The following is a 19,205-nucleotide window of genomic DNA, read 5'->3' as shown; positions in this document are numbered from 1 at the left end:
ACAAACGTGCTCAAACTCCTTTGTCGAATTAAAAAAGTGATTAAACTTATATTATAAGCAGTATTTATATAGTCTCTTTACAATTTAGAATTTGTCACAAAGTAAAATGATAATCATTTTTTTTGAACAGTAAGCACAATTTCCACCAACCAATAGGAGCAAGGCTTTAAAAAATAACCGCCCAGACGTGAAAAGCTATTATATATATATATATATACATATGTTTGAACATTACCAAAAAAATCATTTTTTTAACATGTGCCTATACATGTCAAATCATTCATTTGAGAATCAAGATCAATTTAAAAATAGATCAAAACACAATTCTCAAATTTGTTTAAAAAGAAAATTTATTAGTCACTGAATTTTAACAGATATTTTTGAAATTATGTCAAGGTCGAAGTATTTCATGTTGTTGTACAACAATTCGAGGACATGAAATTATTTCTATTCTCCCACAAATGACGTGCGTCCGGAGGTCGACTAATATAATCGTAGTTTGTACGACAACTCACGCCTTCCCTCAGGCCATGGCATCAAATCATTTGGCCAGGTTGAGACGACGTCGCGCTCTGGTTAGAACGCTTGCCCGCTATCCTAACCTTAGTTGTCACAGGACTCCAAAGAGTATACTTGCGTACGCGCACGGATGAACGCAGTTAGAATATTTTAGCCGGAATGATGTATTATTATTACATTTGGAAGACTTTTAGCGACGCATTGTCTTCGTAGGTATATGCTAGCCAGAAAAAAATCGTGAAAAGCCGGATTTTAAATCCCATTTCTTAAAGATCTAGTTTCAACCACCTCGCAAAGTCATCATCGAAAAGTCATGAAGGTATGAGAAACAGACGGCAGTCGGCATTTCAGCTGGGTTAGTGCGAAATAACTTAAACGAAAACAATAACAGAAATAGTTCGATTATAGTTCAGCCCGAATCGGTTTTTGTCTTCTGGATTATTATTATTATTTACACTTCATCTAGTGATATTCATAACCCACTTCGTGCACACATCAGATGAAAACAATAAAAATATGACAAAGTCACTGGCGCCGATAACTACCGTCTGTTTTGTTTCAGTTGACGTTTTTTTGTCTTTCGTTAAGATTTTTGTTGTTACGGAACGTAAATGAAATATGCTGTAAGATGGCGCAAATGATTTATACGCTGTCAAATTATCTCTTAAATCTACAGACGATATTATTATCGCAGACAGTCAGCAGTTTACGGCACAATCAGGATAAGTAAAAGGAGAAACTGTTTTTGTTATTTTGAAGTTACGGTCTGAAATGTACCTTGTGGTACGTCACGTCAGTATTTGGAATAAAGAATTGTATAGACTTTTGATTCTGAATATTAAAAATTGTAATTTCTATTTTGTAAATCGTCAAATTTTATTGTCGAGATTCGAGAAAGACAATTGATTAATTACCTTTAGGTTCTAAATTATTACGCATGTGCGTATGCAGAACAGATCGAATATTTGGAAAACGTTCTTACTTTAGATTTAGAACATGTTCAGTCCATTCCTGTAATTTATAAATTCAAAAAAGATACTGGGAATTTTTTGAAACTAAGTGTTAGATTGATCTAAAATAAACGAGAAGTTCACCACATAGCAGTCGAAATAATTATATTCGATAAATTTTTAAGTTTATAAAATGGGTATTTCATGAATAGTGTAACTTATTTATTTATTGTTAAACATAAGTTCAAGTGTAATCCTGATTACGAAATATGTTCTAAGGTGCGAGTGAGAATATCAATTTTATTGATTCACAACCACTTGAAAAATCATTTAACGATTCTTCTTTTACAGAATATTCAAAACACATTTAGTCATATTTATACAAAATATTAATTAATATTTCTTCATATTCTGTGAAACTGAACAACAGACAAGATGAGTTGGGCGTTGTTGGAGAAGATGCTGGCTGATGTAGCCACGCATTCAACATTAATCGGAAAATATTGGTTTTCTTTTCTATTTGTCTTCAGGGTGATTACAGTTTTGAGTGTCGGTGATAAGGTATGTGTTTTTCTATGAATTGTATTACGAAAAAAAGACTTATTATTATACGCGAAAAAGAGATATATATATATAATTGAAGGAAGTGAAAGTTTTCACCATATTATAAACAAAAATTCTATAGTCGATTTAATCTAACCTAAAATTTTGCTGTATATATACGTTGTTGATTGATCTTGACATATAGTGAATTGTGAATACCGAAGTATTTGAATATTTTAATTTTAAAATAAACTTGGAAGTAAATCCTTTGGCGACGATAAGTAAATGTGAAAGAATTGGACAAACTCGAAAATTATTTGTCTGACTATTCGTCGTATTAAAATAACTAATCTTAATTTTTATAATTATGAATGACGACAACACAAAGTTTCGATCTAATTTGAATATACATTGTAATTACGTCTTCTAGGTTATTTCATTTGGTTTGGAAGCTGAAACCAAACATCTATATCGCAATATACATCATTTCAATCGTTTCACCATACTTAAATAAAATGGGCTTTAAAATGCGATTTAGTTAAATCAGGAGTTCAAATTTATATAAATGATATCTTGTTGTTAAACACACAAACTCACATACGAGTATAAATATATTAACAATCTCATTAGGAATCGAAGTGAGCTGACCGCTGAGAATAGAAACTCATGATAGCTCATCTGATCGCTAGGTGGTTTTGATTAAAATGTTCATTACCGTATTATAGATATGTCTTCGCCGTTTATTTGAACCTGCATGAATGGAATTATAAAATATAAAAAGAAGTCAAAATGTTGTACTATAAGATAATAATTAGGTAACTAAAATATACCCGTCGGCTAAAATAAACCACATTAATGCCTTCATTGCCGTCATCATTTTGCCTTCTTCGCTAAATTACAATTTAAAAAATACGCAAAATGCCTCATAGTATCTACTTTGTAATAACTCGTTAACTGGAAACAGATTCTGTGATGTACTGAGCATAAAATTACAAACTACTATATCTGACCGCCAACTACGAATCAACGAATTCTAAAATGATGGTTAAATAAAATGAAACTTCCACATGTCATCGAATTAACGCTATTTTATAACATCCCTACAAATAGTTTGAACACTGTAGTTATAGATTATTGACATACAAATTGTTGAATAAAGTAGTAATTAATATAAACAATCAAGATATTCAACTGAAAAGTTGGAAATGACACAAAATATTTACAACCTTCTGACAATTACGGAAATGAAAGGCAGGTAAAAGGCTTAAATTTTCGGAAGATTCTTGATTTAAAATTTCAAATATAATCAGCCGATGCTGCCATCTCGTCACTTGTCAATCAAAATAATATCATAATTACGTCTTCTTTGAGTATTTGAATTTTGTCTATTTAAAGCGTAATATCAATTTCAAATATCTATAAATTGCTAGGTTAAATCGCAACACTAACAAACAATGAACGCACAACGTAAAAAAGTTGCCTAAGTGCTCTCTCAAGACTGAATAGTAGATTTAATTTGTTTCTTTTCTGAATTCCAATTGATTGAATAACTTTGTATCGTTCTTTAATATTTTTAAATTTGTTCGTTCGCTATAGAAATGATCCAATTTGGCCAACAAGCAAATGGCAGGTTGGAGGTCACTTTTGTATCCTTAAATTTGCGTTATGATAACTTCTTGGCATTCAATTTATTTAATTATGAATACGCCAGTGCTCTGGGATTTTGATTGGAGTCATCTGAAACATGGCCCATCCCTGTTTGTTACCAATTATACCTGCGCCCGTCTGTATATTCAGGGACACAAAAAATTCCATGACTTTGGATTTAAATGAAATCCAATAATTTCCAATTTTTTGTTCCACAGGTATACGGCGATGAACAGTCTCGATTTATTTGCAATACTTTACAACCAGGCTGTGATAATGTTTGTTTCAACAGATTCAGTCCAATCTCACACATTCGATTCTGGGCTATGCAGGTAGGTTGAAGATGGTCTGAAGATTGGTTCCCAATCTAAGCGTAGTGAAATACCATAACTTTTGATAAAATTTAATTTTCATTTGCCCACGTTAGGACTTAGAATGATCAAATTTCAAATGATCAAAAATTACCACCGAGATTGAAGTATGACTGGCTATGTTAGACGTCCATCTGCGTTATAATAGTCCTGTGCACAAAACAGGTTGACTTATCGCACTAATAAAAGGCTCATATATATACAGAGTGGGCCAAAAGTGGGGTTACAGTTGAACAAATAATACAGTAACTTTAACTAAACTTTTTGCCCACTCTGTATATATTATATAAATTATCATTGTCGTTATTAAAAGACAAATTTCTTATCGCAAATAGGTATATAAATATATTTATAGCAAAAAGTTTAAAAAACTCTAGACTGAAGAGATTTGGATTATCCAAAAATATATTTGAAACATGACAAATTCTTATTATCAATTTGTCAGCTAATGAAGTAAATATTCGTTTGGGTGAATTGATCGTGTACATCCATGTTATATTTTGTAGTCATCGGGGAGAAAATATGACATTTATTTCGAGGTACTGATTATATAGACTGTTCTGAATACTGGATAATGATAATATTTATTTTCAACAGATATTACTGGTTTCCTTGCCTAGTGTGATCTTCATTGTGTGGGCGATGCATTCTCTCAACAAAGTTCAACTGAAAAAAGACAAATTAGAAAAAGAAATGAACCAAGTGGTAAAATATTTCAATTTCTGTTACATTTTTTTGGCGGAAGCTGAATGATCATATAGGGGAAGGTGGGGCACGTTGGGACAGGGGTCACAGTGGAAAGTGCTCTAACACTAATACTATATTCAGAATCCGGTCCGCGGTTTGATGTTTCAATCCGCCCTTCGATGAGTTACAACGTCCCCGCAAACGGACAGCAGACGGGTAGAGCGACGCAAGCTATGAGGTGAAATTGGTTTTGGGGGGTTGAAACTAAAATTTCACCGTTCCAGTTTTTTCTTTTTTCTAACTTAGCCTTTTCAACGTGACAAACCACCGTCTGATATCTTTCAGCTATAGTCCACTGAGAAATATTTATAACGTTGGCGAGTGGATGTGCCTTCCAAATTTCGCCGTGGGATGATCTGAAGATATTTGTTGACTATGGGGAACAATGGACCGGGGTTCAGTGGGACATGCCTTACATGGCACAATTCGACAGTGTTTGATACAACAAGTGCTTAGAGACCTAGAGATGCGTTATATTTTTATGTAAAATTATGGTATCTTTCGACTCATGGACCAATATGAAAAACATTCGAGAATCAAAAATATTTCCCTATTTAGATTCGGATCAGAAAATAATTTAATTTGTAAGAGAATTTTTTGGTGAAATATTTGAAATATTTCGGTTGAATATTGATATTGAAATTTGAGGTCTCCCTGTTCTTTATTTTTAAGGGCATACTTCGTTGAATTTTAACAGAATGACCCATTGTGCCCTGTCCGAATGTGCCCCACAAGTGACACTTGTGGGACACTTGACAAACGTTTTTCAAAGCATTTTGGTGGTAAGATGTGTGTCGCAAGGGAATTTCTTAGTCGCTGAATAAAAACTACATTTACCCCTCTCTGCATTAATCCCGCAAAGTCATATGAATGTGCAGAATAAAGGGCTCAAAATATGAAAAAGAAAAAAAGTGTCCCGACCTTCCCCACTTTCCCCTATTATATATTTTAATTGCACTAATTGCATTTACATTTTTGGGCGTAAGAAATATATAGAAATACGCGATATTCGGTTTTTCCGTTTCATACGCCATGTTAAACAGAATCTTCCGCTTTTTATATGAAAATCAGAAATCCAAAAAGAAAAAGATTAGTGTAAATCGTGGCTCCAAGCCAGTGCTCATGGAACCGCGGTAAATAATACTTTTGTACAAAATAAAACATAAAATTCATTGTTAAAATGCATTCAAATTAATTTAAACAGGAAGCCGCCACCGATCCAATGGCAAAAGATCCAGTAATGAAAAATTCGGCCCGAAACCGATTTAGCGATCAACCACCAAAATATAATGGAGAAACAGAAAAGAAAGTAAGTAAAATCCCTATTTCACGCTTATTTTACCCTGTGTTCCTCGTCAACGACTCACATTCACCGGATGACATTCAAGAAGTGCATTTCTGCGTGAAAGTGCAGTGCGCTCCTAGTGGTGGAAATATTGTTAACACCCATGATAAAACTTTTTTACGCTTGACATATTTTATATCATGCTGCAAATAATCTTTGTTACTGAAAGCAGCATTGAATACTATTATTACACCAATTTTTGCCTTTTTTTTCTTTGCATGCTATCTGTTTTTATATTGAACCGTGAAGCAACCAGCCAAAATGTCAATTGATAAACTATTTTTATTGAATGAAATTTGTATTTGTATCGTTTCAAGATTCTTCCAAACAAAAGTGCTAGTAGTGATTTTTTTTATATTTCAATTCTCAATTTCACCCTTTAATGATCAAATATTGTCTTTCTCTATGAAGAATAAACGCTTTGTTTAAAGCAATAATATAAACGTCAAATAAACTGAAATTACTCTCTTTAGTCAGTTAGTCACAATCCAAAAAATCCGAAGGACAAAAAAGCAAGCCGACGTTCTGCGACCGCAACAAACAACTTATTGCCAATGGCTGAAATAATTCCAGTAAGAGCCGTAGCACCAAAGAAAATTAAAGAACCACCTATCCTAACAGGGTAAATTTTTCACCTCATTATTTCATTTTTAAAACTGTATGACCTGTGATCTCCAAAGACATATAATTGTATTCATGTATATATATATATAGAACAATTATTTTAAAAACAAACTCTTATCTTTCTCAAATCCAAAGCGATTCTTCAACCACTTTACCGACAGCAATTTTGTACATATAATTTGATGTAATTTCACAGACAGCGGGTGTCCATATTTTACTCGCTCAAAAACGGACACATATGCTCTGCGCATGCGCGATTATGCCTACGTCAACGAAATTGTAGGCATTTAAATTTTAAACACCTGTTCTGACGGATGTGTTGCGGATACCACGTTTATTTCCTGGGGCGTTCACCGGATTGAATTTACAGACATTAAGCTGTGTCGTGGACGCGCGTCCAAAAGTCATCCGCTGTCATATTTTTGTCACGTACGCGCGATTTGAATTTATTTTAACTTCTCAGTAGATGTTATTATCTATACAGCAGATGTCACACCTTGTAATATTAATATGTTTTAAACTTCCTGTAGTTCAACATACATAATTTTTGCTTCTGTTGCAAATTTGAATGAATGAATGAACTTAAGAACTACAAGTTCTAAATATGTTTATTTCTGTGCGTCACAATAATAGCAACAAAATCAGATTATTCCACGCCTATTTTCAATTCCCCATATTTAAGTAACCGTTATTGGTACGACCGCTTGTTATTTAGTGGAACTGACTTAGATCAACTCAATTGAATCACAGAAAACATTCGTTGCAACTGCAGTAAATTTGCGATAAGTTTTCTGCGTTTAGATTGGAAAAGCGCCTAGTGACTTCGTTGTAAAAAACAAAGAAAAAAAAAGAAAAACAAGGCGAACCAGCTTGCTATCAGAAGAACACAAATTCTTAAAAGTTTGAATTAGCTGTTGGCTTAGGTTTCAATTTCAATTGCATGTAATCTATTTCAATGTTTATCAACAGATATGTTCTTCAAGTCATTTTCCGTATGGCAATTGAAATTACATTCATCGTGCTTCAATACATTTTGTTTCAAACTCAAGTCCCAGAAATGTACCGTTGCGAGAGATATCCGTGTCCTGCCATTGTAGAATGCTTCATTTCAAGGCCAATGGTAAGTAAAGAAATAATAGTCATTGAAGTTTGAATGTGGTCACTAGTACTGCCAGGTACGATGACGTCACATCACCATATTATGACGTTAGCGGTTGGGGCATTTTTTCTGAAACGCTGTAATGCGTCAATTACGACGCAATAAAACAACAATTTAAACCCAGTGTTATAGATACAAATTGAACTGCCTCAAAGCACATAAAGGATAAAAATATAAGAGAAAAAGAGAGATACTGAGTGTTAGAGAAACACACAAGAAACCCTTTCCTTATTCGGGAGTGTTTTTCAACGATATATATATATATATTATAATTTTTTTTTTACAGGAAAAGACAATCTTCATGCTATTCATGTATGCAATTGCTGGAACTTGTGTTCTGCTGGATATTGTGGAACTCAAATACTTAGGGTTTCAAAAGGTAAGAAATGTCTCAACTTTTATGACATTGGTTTTGGTTTCACCAGAGAGACAGACAGTCCGCCCAATTTGAAGCAACCGTAACTTGTCAAAATTCGACTGAAAATCTCTAACTCACTGGCGTGAATTGGCGATAGTTTCCACTAATTCTAATCCACAACTGTTTTAACTAATTTACAAGCACATCACATGGTTTATCTGACTTGATATGACTCTGCACTTTATTATGATGCTATTTAGGGCTAGGCTAAATAAATAGGGTATGTGAGATGAATATAGAATATTACAGCAATTTTCCTAATTTTAACATGGTTTTTAACTTATTACCATCAATTGCATTACAGATTCGTCACTGTCTTGGTGGGTCCAAAAAAGGAGGATATTTGGATGACTTTGAAGGACGCTGGCACAACGATCAAATCCTTGGAGGGAGATTCGACATTGTCGGTAGAGGCAGGGGGTTGAGACGTCATAGAGACATGAGCATTACTGATCCCGAGAGTGGTGGAGCATATGATAGTATTGAAACATCTGATGATGGAAGCGGATTCGAGTAAATCGTTAAAACAAGTAGTAAAAGAGTAAGAGATGGTGAAAGGAACATAAATATGATCATAAGATCATGCAGCTCCAAATACGCAGCCAAATAAAATATTATCTTAAAACTGCTGCATTTTAAGTATTTCATACTTGATTAGATGCCATCATGGGAGCATGCCGTTACATATCTGTTGGCTGACAGAATAATGAATAGCCTATTTTGCAACATATTCGTCAGTGTTTACACGACCACAACATCTGTAGGATGACCTTAGAACGTAACACACACACACACAAACATTCTTGTTGAGTGCAGTAAAACAGTAAGATATATACAGCCTACATACGGTTTATTTCTATAACTTGAACTTGTGTCAAATACACCACGATTTATATTTTTATTTATACCGATACTAATTTTTGTGAATCCCTAATATCGAGTTTGTTTTTCTGGTTTCAAAATGTTTTTAACACGTTGCACTGATTCATTTATTGCCCATATTTGTTATCCAATTATCGTTTTATACATCACATGATTCAAAATGGAAGATACAAAATATTATAAAAGTTTCAATTAATTACGATAGTTAGGCTGAAGCACCATTTTGGATTAGATCCAATCATTTGTAAATATTCGTAATTTAGTCAAAATATTCTCTTTTTCTTTGTTTTATTTTTCTATTATTTGTGAGTTTTATGCCAAACATTTGTCAAATATGAACGGCGGTGATCAGTTTTATATAAACAGCCGATGAAAAATGGACAAACGATTTAAAAAGGGCAAGAAATAAGTTTTGAAGCTCTCTTTGCCGGTATGCGGGACTGTAATTACTGGTTTTTCATTAGATGAAAAAGTTATAGGCCACAGAAATTTTGAGCAACGAAAATGGGACACATAAGAAAAAAGGATGAGAACCAATGCACTAAATGCCGCATGGGTTATATAATTTTAATTTACTTACATATTTTAATGATTTATTTTTCTTGAGGTGGCAACATTGTGAATATTGCTATTTTGTTATATTTCGCGGTAAACTAGGCTGCTCTCAGTTTTCTGCATTGTAATTTATGTTATTTGGTGATTCAATTTTCTCGTTTATCCCAGCTCTTTCCCCGAAAAATGTTCCTTAGTTTTAAGTCAAACCAAACAGCCCGTATATAACTATATGTACTATTGGGTATTGTTTGTTATACCAAAATTGCTTAGCATGTTAACGAGCTAATGATCAATTGTAAATAAATACAGAAAGAGAGTAGATGTGTTTTTATTTCAAAGATACGGCGAGGATATGCAAGGTAAACTGTAACAGATCTACCGGCACTCGCTGGCGAACGCCGATTAGGATGCGAAAACTCAAGGTAATAAAAATTTGGGGGGGGGCTTTTTTTGAAATACTTTTCCTACAGTCCAGCGGTGCTAGTTTAAAACTGCCAATATCAAGCACTGGACGTTTAACACGCGTCCTTTGTTATCAGTGTATCTAGAAGGCTCCTGAGCGTCTTACGTGCAGATATGATATTTGCATTCGTAAGATGAAACAACATGAAACTACTTTTCATTGAGGTATAACTCAAATCAAAGTACATAATTTTGACCAGGGGCTTGCAACCTTGAATACTAGAGGGCCAGATACAAAATAACTGAGCGAAATCGCGGGCCGCACCTTTATTTAAAATAGTTTATTTTTGTTATTGATGTTATGGCCGCATTATAGGTCCTTGCAGACATGAGCAAAGGCGCATAAATTTCTGAAAAAATTTCCAATTTAAATTTATTGTCACACCGACTTTAAAAGAATTCAGTGAGATATTTGCAGCTGGGTTCTTTTCCAGACTACTTTTTCCAAATTCGCTTTATTAATGAACGTGCTAAAAAATCCATTTTTCAAGCGTTCGTCTGTCAGAACCAATCGGTAAGGAGATTTCATGACGCCCATTTTAGAAAAGAGTTGTTCGAACAAATATATAGAGCTAAAAAAGTGCGATAATCGAAGTCATTACTATTTTCAAACGTGAAAAGTTATTTTGGTTGAAATGTTTTCGCCAAGGTTCATTTCCAAATACTTTGCCGTCAAATCTGTTTTATTTTAGAATCTAGACTAAATTATTCTAGACAAAAATATTAAGTTATTCATTTTACATATTCAATTCCAAAGATTAATCTATGCAGAAAGTTTTCATCACTTTTCATTCTTCAATTTGAGGAGGAATTTAATGAGAAGCATTGTTTTCAGTAGAGATCACTTGCGCAAAACAATCCACAGCAATGAATGGGGTTGGGGTATCAAGTATGCCTTATAAAGGACGCCTGTATAACTTATTTTTGGTCATTCGGCGATTCTGATGGAATAAAACCGTTGTATGATGAAATGTGGACACAAGGTGCAGGATACTTAAGTGATGTTGAAATAACTTCTCAGTGATACGCACATGAGATTGGGAGGAATGGCGTGTTCTTACTAGTAAACCAATATTACTATGGGTTTATATGTAATTTGCTCATATTACCACTATGCTGGACACTTATCTAGTAAAATTCGGGACTACGACATCACTGGACGACATATGGCTTTCCATCCTGATTGCAAGGAATACTGCCTATTCTAATCGACTTTGAAATTACAAAATTATCATGTATATCAGTGACATTTTTTATCTACCAAAAGCTAACAAACAATACAAGAATCAGTAACACAAAATATGGTGAAACACTCAACACTATATGTAAATTTACAAATTTCATCGTAGGATCCACCGAGCGTATCATTCGATAAGGAGCGGCAAATAAACTCGGAAACTAAATCTACAAATTTTAACGTCATATCAAACTAACGTTCCTTCCCATCAGAAAAGTTGAGGTGGTGATGGGGTTGTATAAAAAAAGCCGCTGATATCAGTAATTTCACAGTAAATTGTACATTTTAAAAATAAATTTACGCACCAATGAAAGAATACTGAAGTACTGAATTTACAAATTGGAATCAGAAAAATTTACACATTACAGATTATGCTCGACCAGGAATATCGTTGCTAATAATATTGAAGATATACAATTTTTCCAAGCAATATGTAAGCAATAAATATTGTTGTTCACGTCACACATACGCCCAAGATAACAAATATTAAATTGAGCTTTTGAGACCATTTCAAGTTGTTAAATAAATAGTCCATTCTTCGGCAACTGATTCAGATTAGAGCTCGTTTAATTTACAGCATTGTACATAACATATCTACAAGGTAGAATGCTAATTAATCACTAGAAGTAATATACAAAACTAATCAAATAAATTACTTTCAGAAGAATTAGAAAAGCAATTTTATTTTAATTTGGTCAAAACTCTAATATACTGCATTGTAAAACTCGTGTTGTTCATCTTTGTACTCCATGTCCAGCACCCACCCATGGTGTTTTGAGATCGACGTCCAAGTCCAGATCTCTCAATGCAGCTTTTGCTTGGTCATCCAATGCTGCAAAATATAGGAAAAATATAAGATGGAATTGGCTACTAACGAGCGTTGGATTTCTTCAAATTGCTAATTGAACACCAAAATATATGAATGATGTGCTATATCTGGCCTTGTATAGTAGAATTTTGCGACTACGGTATGAATTTAGTTCAAACCAAAATCCAAATTGATGATATTTGAAATAATGCCTTTTTTCTCTCGTACGTTCCGACAATAAAAATTTCCGTTCTTTTCTCTCATGACTTATGTCAAATATTGCAGAGCAAAATTACTTTTTAAAATATTTAAAATCAAAATAAATTGAAAGGGAAAACTCCAGAAACTCTTCACTATTTCCATATATATATATTACTAGCTGTCCTATCGGCATAAAACACCTAGTAATATACTATGACCCGAAAGTACACTGCGTACGTCGTCAATTGCACGTCTACATATTTACAATACCAAAATCAGCTCATTTATGCCCTCTAGCAGAAGCCTTTAGTGCATCTTACAAAATCAATTCGTTGCATGGTAATAAATAAGTAGAAGTGCTATGAAACCGCTATCTGGATTTTCGATCTGCGTATTTATAGTCGCGATTTGGCCACCACTAAAATTCTTGCAGTCGAAATTTTGCTATCCCAAGACGTGGTGGACCTGAATTCGAAATCTTTACAACTTGGATTTGGGAGCAGGACCGCACTTCCAGAGCTATGCTACTATAATTTAAAAGCTTGAAAATTTTATACATCGACACATGCATTTGTATATTAGTTCAGCACGAAAGACAAAAAAAACAGTATATTCTACACATTCTCAGCAGTTTACCTGTCGTCATAATAATAATCAATAATAAACGTCAACTGAGTTCTCGAATAGAAATTCATGAGCCTTAATAAGTGGAAGTTATAATTTGGGTCTTGTTATTAGATCTCATACATTATATATACCCCGACTATATATAGATCAATAGTTTTCTTTGTGATGAAATATAAAGGTGACGATTTAGTATAGTTTGTTTTTAATCGCTGATCAAATATTTTAGGTAACCAAGCGGGGTTTGTTTCCTGGTACTATTCTTTGTTCGATTTTGCGCGAGAAACATTCACCAACAATTACACCGCTAATAATGACGGTGAGCAAAAAGAAAATGTTACTCCCAAATCGATTATGCTTTACAATATTTTAAAAGGATCGCTGTTGGGCAATGAAGATTTGAAACATCAAGAGACCCGCCTAGAGGCGTATTAAAATTAAATTATCAAAGCAAAGTAGAGCTAAGCCCCGTACGGACAATATAAAATTTGAAAATAAAAAGGCAGAAGCAATCAATTCCATTTTAAAAATGGAAATTCAGAAAGATAGGAATCAAATTTGAAATTGAAAGGACAGTAGTATTCAATTCCATTTTAAAAACCGGTAATTCACAAAGATTGGTCCAGTACACGAATTTGGCAAAACATACGCACATCATATCCAAAAATGGTAATTGTGGCAAAGTCAAATAGTTATCTAATTCGATTTAATTGTCACTAAACGTAACCTCAAGTTACGCGTGTGTATATTAACGAATGAAACGACAAGACAGCTGCAGAATAAACCACAAAAATTCGGCTAAAAACTGATGAAAACTAGATTATAGTTGGGCCTTTCCATTGCAATAAACCACCACACTATACGTGACGTCCGTGGCTAGGTTTGGTAAACTTCAAACCCATTAAGTATTTTAATTCACGGAATACACTGTCGATGACAGGGTAAAATAGAATATAACTTATTTAGTAAAGGTCATTGCCATTGTACGGATTAACGTCACATATGAATACTTGTCACTATACGAATGACTTCCGCGTATCGGCTTCATTGCATGTTGAATTGTGAATAAAAATGCAAGAGGTTATACAAAGGCCAATAACCCAAGACGTTTTGTAGCATTCGCCTCGGAAAAAGAATGTATAAACGATTTTGTAGTATATTACAAAAAATGGTCTTAATAATGTACGTTTTGTTAGAGATACAGCAAAAAGCAAGGACATTTGAGGATCTAAATTATAAAGTACAGCGCACATGGGTGGTTAAAATCAGATATTCTATTCCGAATATAGTCCACTTCGAATTTATTTTGGATGTTTCATTAACATCGACGAATACATGACAGTAAATGTAAAAAGTCTGAATATGTCAATTGTCAATGTAGACTATTTCAGGTAAACGATCATTTATTTAACTGATTCTCTATTTTTAACAGGTTTCGGAAATTGAAGGATTTTTGTGCTACACTGTAAGATCTTAAGCGTAGGCTCAGATTTTTTTTAAAATAATCTATTCTAAATGATTCTTAAAATTATGAGTATTATAGCTGATATATTCTGAAATGACCTTAGTCAGGAGAAACGTTACAGAGATACATTTGTTTTATAGTGTTCAGCAAGTCTCTTGAACAAATAGAATCTTTATTCTTCTTACAGCACCCTTGTATTATTCACATACGGATTCGCTTGGGCAAGATCATATAGCGAGGAAAGGTGGTGGTTAGTCTCGAGTAATTCACTCCTACCAGTTACATAATATATCCAATACAAATATTTCGAACGGAAATGATGAAAATAGATCGATCGAGGACGGAATAGAAGATTATACTTGTTATTTTGTGTGGCAGTTGAGTAAATGGAAGCACATCAAATATCTTAATGCCTCGTGAAATACTGATATGGATAATATTTAAGCGATGGGTATGTTGACAATCTCCTTTTGGTCATAGCTGCTATAAGATCAGATACACAGAAAGCGCTGATTTCAAAAATAAATACCCACAACGATAAACTTACAATACAAATATGATAAAAATAAATCAAATTAGGTTTACAGTGCTGCAGAGTACATATGAATGACGAAATATCAGGAAGCACTTGGTAGACTACTGAAAATTTCTTGGCATTTCCTGGTAATTGTGACTGGTACTTCGTAACCTGTGACGGATTGCTATTATAACGGGTGCGATCTTGTTCTCAAGATACACCTGTTTGATATACCTTACTAAATGAGACCAGTAACCGCGTGTTAATCAATTAATTATTAATAAGTTTACTGCGAAATGCGAATAGTATATTCGCGATTTTTAAAAGGTACAGAATCCGTCATCAAAACAGCACGTGGACTTCGTATCATAAAATCAAAGATTGAAAATAGTGCGATACTGACATTATCGCCAGTACGTACATGCATGGTCACAAAATATGGAAATTTTATTTCCCAACATACATTTTGAGGTGTGTACCAGGTTAGGGTTAGGCCATAATTTTATTCCGGATTCCTTATTTTAGTTCTAATACGAGTTAGGGAACTAGCCAAGTGACTCCCGTAGTATTTGTACCTGAAATTATGGCCTGACCCTAACTTGGTACACATACTACGCTCCTGTGTCCGCCATCTTGGTTCACATACGACGGGAGTACCCATTTTAGGGGATGTCTACTCTACACATATATTGTCAAAATTGTATGAATTCCACGGCATAAGCTTACTTTAAACATTTGCCTAAAGTTTGGGACACTTTTGAGACAAACCTCAAAATCCAACCTCAAGAGCTAATGCCATTCCTGGTTTGACAAAGCTTTTGAAAAGTCAATGTCGTCAATTGTTATTACCGAACCAATGGGGCAGATTTTTCACTGCGTACTAATCTGAGAAATAAAATATCTAACTTAAAATGCGTTGAGTCACAGAGTAAACACCAAGTAATGAACACTTGAAGGACAAATTGACAATGTCAATATTTGAAAAAGGACTGTAGTCTAACGATGCTTATAAAGTTTTGTTTGTCGATTTGAATTTAAAATTAAGAACTTCGACCTTAAAGCAAATGCGACAACACAATCTACTTTCGGAAGTTTAGACGATAAATGAAAAAATTAATAACACTAGGTTGATTATTTGAGGTTAAGACTCATTTATTACTCAAGGGACAACTATAAAAAACATACCTAAGAAAATTCACAAAATATAATTATTCCGAAAAATGTACTTTGAAATGTTGTTTTCACTGAAATGACGTCCTTCATCACAGTAGTTGATAAAAGTACACAAAACACCTATAATTTTACAGTCAAACTCACCGGATGTATGTTGCTTCCGCGCACTTCTGATTAATTCTTCTACCCCTAAATCGATAAATACAGGAGAATATTCTCGAGTTCTGGCAACGAGGTTTCTGATCAGCATACACGACTCTCTCTAAAATGAAAAGCATATACTTTTATATAACATTATTTAATTAGTTTGCGATACACATGAACCGACACCCACAGTGTTAGACAAAATATTCACTTAAAGTGAGTTGCCAAGTGACTGATGAAATCACTGAATATTTCATAAGGGTAGTTCGGCATGGGGAGGAGACATTTGGAGAACAATTGTTCCTCACTTTTTTCTGTATTTCATTTATTCTCTTTGCGAATTGTGTAATGTTAAAATATATATTGCAATGGATGAATATCAATGCAACCGTGTTATTTGACATTCAAAATTGTAGAAATGCGAGATAAGGTGGTGCATTTGCATACCATATGAACCAATAACACAAACTCACACTGCCTTCGCTTTCATGTCATCCACGAATCCTAATTTAAAAATGATGGTGGTAAAGAGTTTAGATTAAATGGAACGAGTGGGATTTCCTTAAAGTATGAGTGTGTGGGTTCATTTTCCATCAAACATCAAGTCATCGAATAAAAAATTATTAGAAAAACAGTTTTGTAGAAAAAGGGGAAACGAGGCGTCAACAATAAGCAAAATCCAATCGGTTATAAACACTTATACAGTGAAAATTTGAGTGCGCCGCGGCGTCCCCTTTGGAAACCACAATAAAATTGGCAAGCCACATTATCTTGAAAGCCGGTCGTATAATCTCAAGTTGAAGATTGAAGCAAGTTCCAACTAGAATATGTGTTTAATATTACCAGGCACAATCAAGAAACTGAAAATGAACAAATTTAAATTGTTCGTCCGGTCGACTTTCTGAATGAAGATATTGCCCCCACACGCTTTGATGCAACAAAATCGTGTTCGAAATAGCCGAACCGCGGAAAACGTCTATTTATTTGGCCATTGGGGTAAAATCAACTTGAGTGCAGACGACTTCCTAATTCCAACACACCGAACCTTTATATTCGGTAAAATTGGTCCAGATATGTACGTATGCCTAGTAAAAATTTGTGCGATTTTATCATTATATAATACAGCAAAATGTAGCGAGCGATGAGCCACACAACTCGTACGTCAAACTGTATATATTTCCGTTTGATGATGACTATAGCGATGACAATTTCATTTGGCTTACGTCCTAGAATGTGCTGAAGCTAGTACGTTTGTAGTCCACTTTGCATGATCAAATATACATTCAATGGTCCCATCGGGACCTGTACCTCACGTGATTACAAATTAGGGTTACCTAACGGATTTTCGATTTCGCGTGCGTGACATCGTGTAACAAATTATTGAAATCGCACGTACGCACATGAATTTGCGTCTCCCGTGGCGCTGAATAGCCAAAGTGTTAAGTAAGTAAAGGCAATTGGGCAAATATTTAAAAATTGTCTTGTTTGCTTCAGACGTTACATTTTATTCAATGACGGAAAAATGTTGCTATAATGGTATAAGAGTCAAATTTTTTCAATTCTCTATACAGTATTTGTGGTACTTCGGATAGGGTTTTCATATTTATTTCGTGGAAGAAGAAGCCGATTAAATCATATGGCCAACCTCGACCTTGGTCAATTTACCGGTTTATTGCCGTGTAGGGTGTACTGTAGGGGAACAGTCAACCATTTATACGTTTCAGTCTCATGCCTTGGAAGACTTAAATCTCTAAAATCATTTTCTATTATTTCCGTGACAAAACACAGTTCTTAATTTTCACCCAATACTTAATTCAATGTAATGCACCTTATTCTTAGTAGATTTGTAGAATCAATTTTGAATTAAACGGGCGACGCCTTTAAACCAACAAGTTGCCATAAAATATTCATATAAAGCAATTAACAATTTAGCATACTGTTCTGAAACAAGGTCCTTAATAGGAAACCTGAAGGCTTATGATTTAAATTTAGCAGATCGCTGAAATTTCTACAGACGGCATTGGTTGCAAGACACGAATCGTTAAAGATACATTTCTCATATAGTGAATAAATGCGAGGTAACGCTTCACTTGTGACGAATGCCGGTAGCCATCACGCCGTGGAAATTCCATCCGACATAGGCGGCGGACCACGCATTTGCGAATGAAGACTGATGACAATATAATTGACAAAACGTAAAAATAGTTTCGACGCCCAAGATTGGAATGCGCGCGTATGCTTCGCGTGGCCTCTATAACTCGATTAACAAATAGAATAGCGAGGGCGTAAGAGATGCGCAGAGCTCGCTGCAGCGTGGGTAGCATATATATTCGTAACTTAAACGTGGCTTTGTAGTAATTCCAAGTGCGAAGTGTATGCTATGCTAAAGTGTATGTCAATTTCATATAAAAATACTTAATCGACATCGTAACAATAAGCACCATCCATTGTTTCAATACGGGTAGGTAGAAACTGAAGAACATTTTTTACTGTTTATTAATATGCCATTTTAACACTGTCAGTACGTCTTAGGTTTTTTATATATCCATTTGGATCACAAATCGATAGAACGGCATAAAATTAAACTGGACAAACTAATTTGGCATTTGTATATGATTGTGAGATGATCAAGCTTGTGTCATGGCTAAAAATAACGTCTGCATGATGGTTTTTAGGCAACCAGTATCTAACAAGCATGGTAAATCGATTTGAAAAATGAGCTAAATCGAGAATGATTTACGAGACGGAATTCTAAATTCGGTCCGAAATGGACTTTATCGATCGAAAGGTTGCTATTATTGTGAATTGGGAGCA

At 34.3% G+C, this 19,205-nt stretch overlaps 2 protein-coding genes across 2 annotated transcripts in view; one reads left to right on the top strand and one right to left on the bottom strand.

Annotated features, from left to right (window-relative positions):
• Positions 1–1,816: 1,816 nt before the first annotated feature.
• LOC120326661 (gap junction delta-2 protein-like) lies at positions 1,817–10,079 on the top strand. Its single transcript, XM_039392983.2, has 8 exons — positions 1,817–2,030; positions 3,878–3,991; positions 4,628–4,735; positions 5,982–6,086; positions 6,596–6,744; positions 7,716–7,866; positions 8,192–8,284; positions 8,628–10,079. Exons 1-8 carry the CDS (start codon positions 1,905–1,907, stop codon positions 8,838–8,840), a joined length of 1,059 nt encoding a protein of 352 aa, XP_039248917.2. The 5' UTR covers positions 1,817–1,904; the 3' UTR covers positions 8,841–10,079.
• The window catches only part of LOC120326471 (armadillo repeat-containing protein 6-like), a 26,367-nt gene continuing 16,762 nt past the window's right edge, over positions 9,601–19,205 (bottom strand). The window contains exons 10-11 of the mRNA XM_039392772.2: positions 16,392–16,509; positions 9,601–12,291 (exon numbers count right to left, since the gene is read on the bottom strand). Coding sequence (XP_039248706.2) covers positions 12,194–12,291; positions 16,392–16,509 — 216 coding nt within the window. The 3' untranslated portion in view covers positions 9,601–12,193. The remainder of the gene's footprint in view (positions 12,292–16,391; positions 16,510–19,205) is intronic.

The sequence above is a fragment of the Styela clava genome, chromosome 4 (assembly GCF_964204865.1).
Source record: "Styela clava chromosome 4, kaStyClav1.hap1.2, whole genome shotgun sequence".
Lineage (NCBI taxonomy): Eukaryota > Metazoa > Chordata > Ascidiacea > Stolidobranchia > Styelidae > Styela > Styela clava.
This window is presented reverse-complemented; position numbering and strand designations above follow the sequence as displayed.

Bases quoted from the DNA above. Each gene is read 5' to 3' on its own strand.
- LOC120326661 (XM_039392983.2), top strand. From the start codon at position 1,905: ATGAGTTGGGCGTTGTTGGAGAAGATGCTGGCTGATGTAGCCACGCAT. The intron at 6,087-6,595 runs GTAAGTAAAATC...TACTCTCTTTAG, and splicing joins ATGGAGAAACAGAAAAGAAA to TCAGTTAGTCACAATCCAAA. The intron at 6,745-7,715 runs GTAAATTTTTCA...GTTTATCAACAG, and splicing joins GAACCACCTATCCTAACAGG to ATATGTTCTTCAAGTCATTT.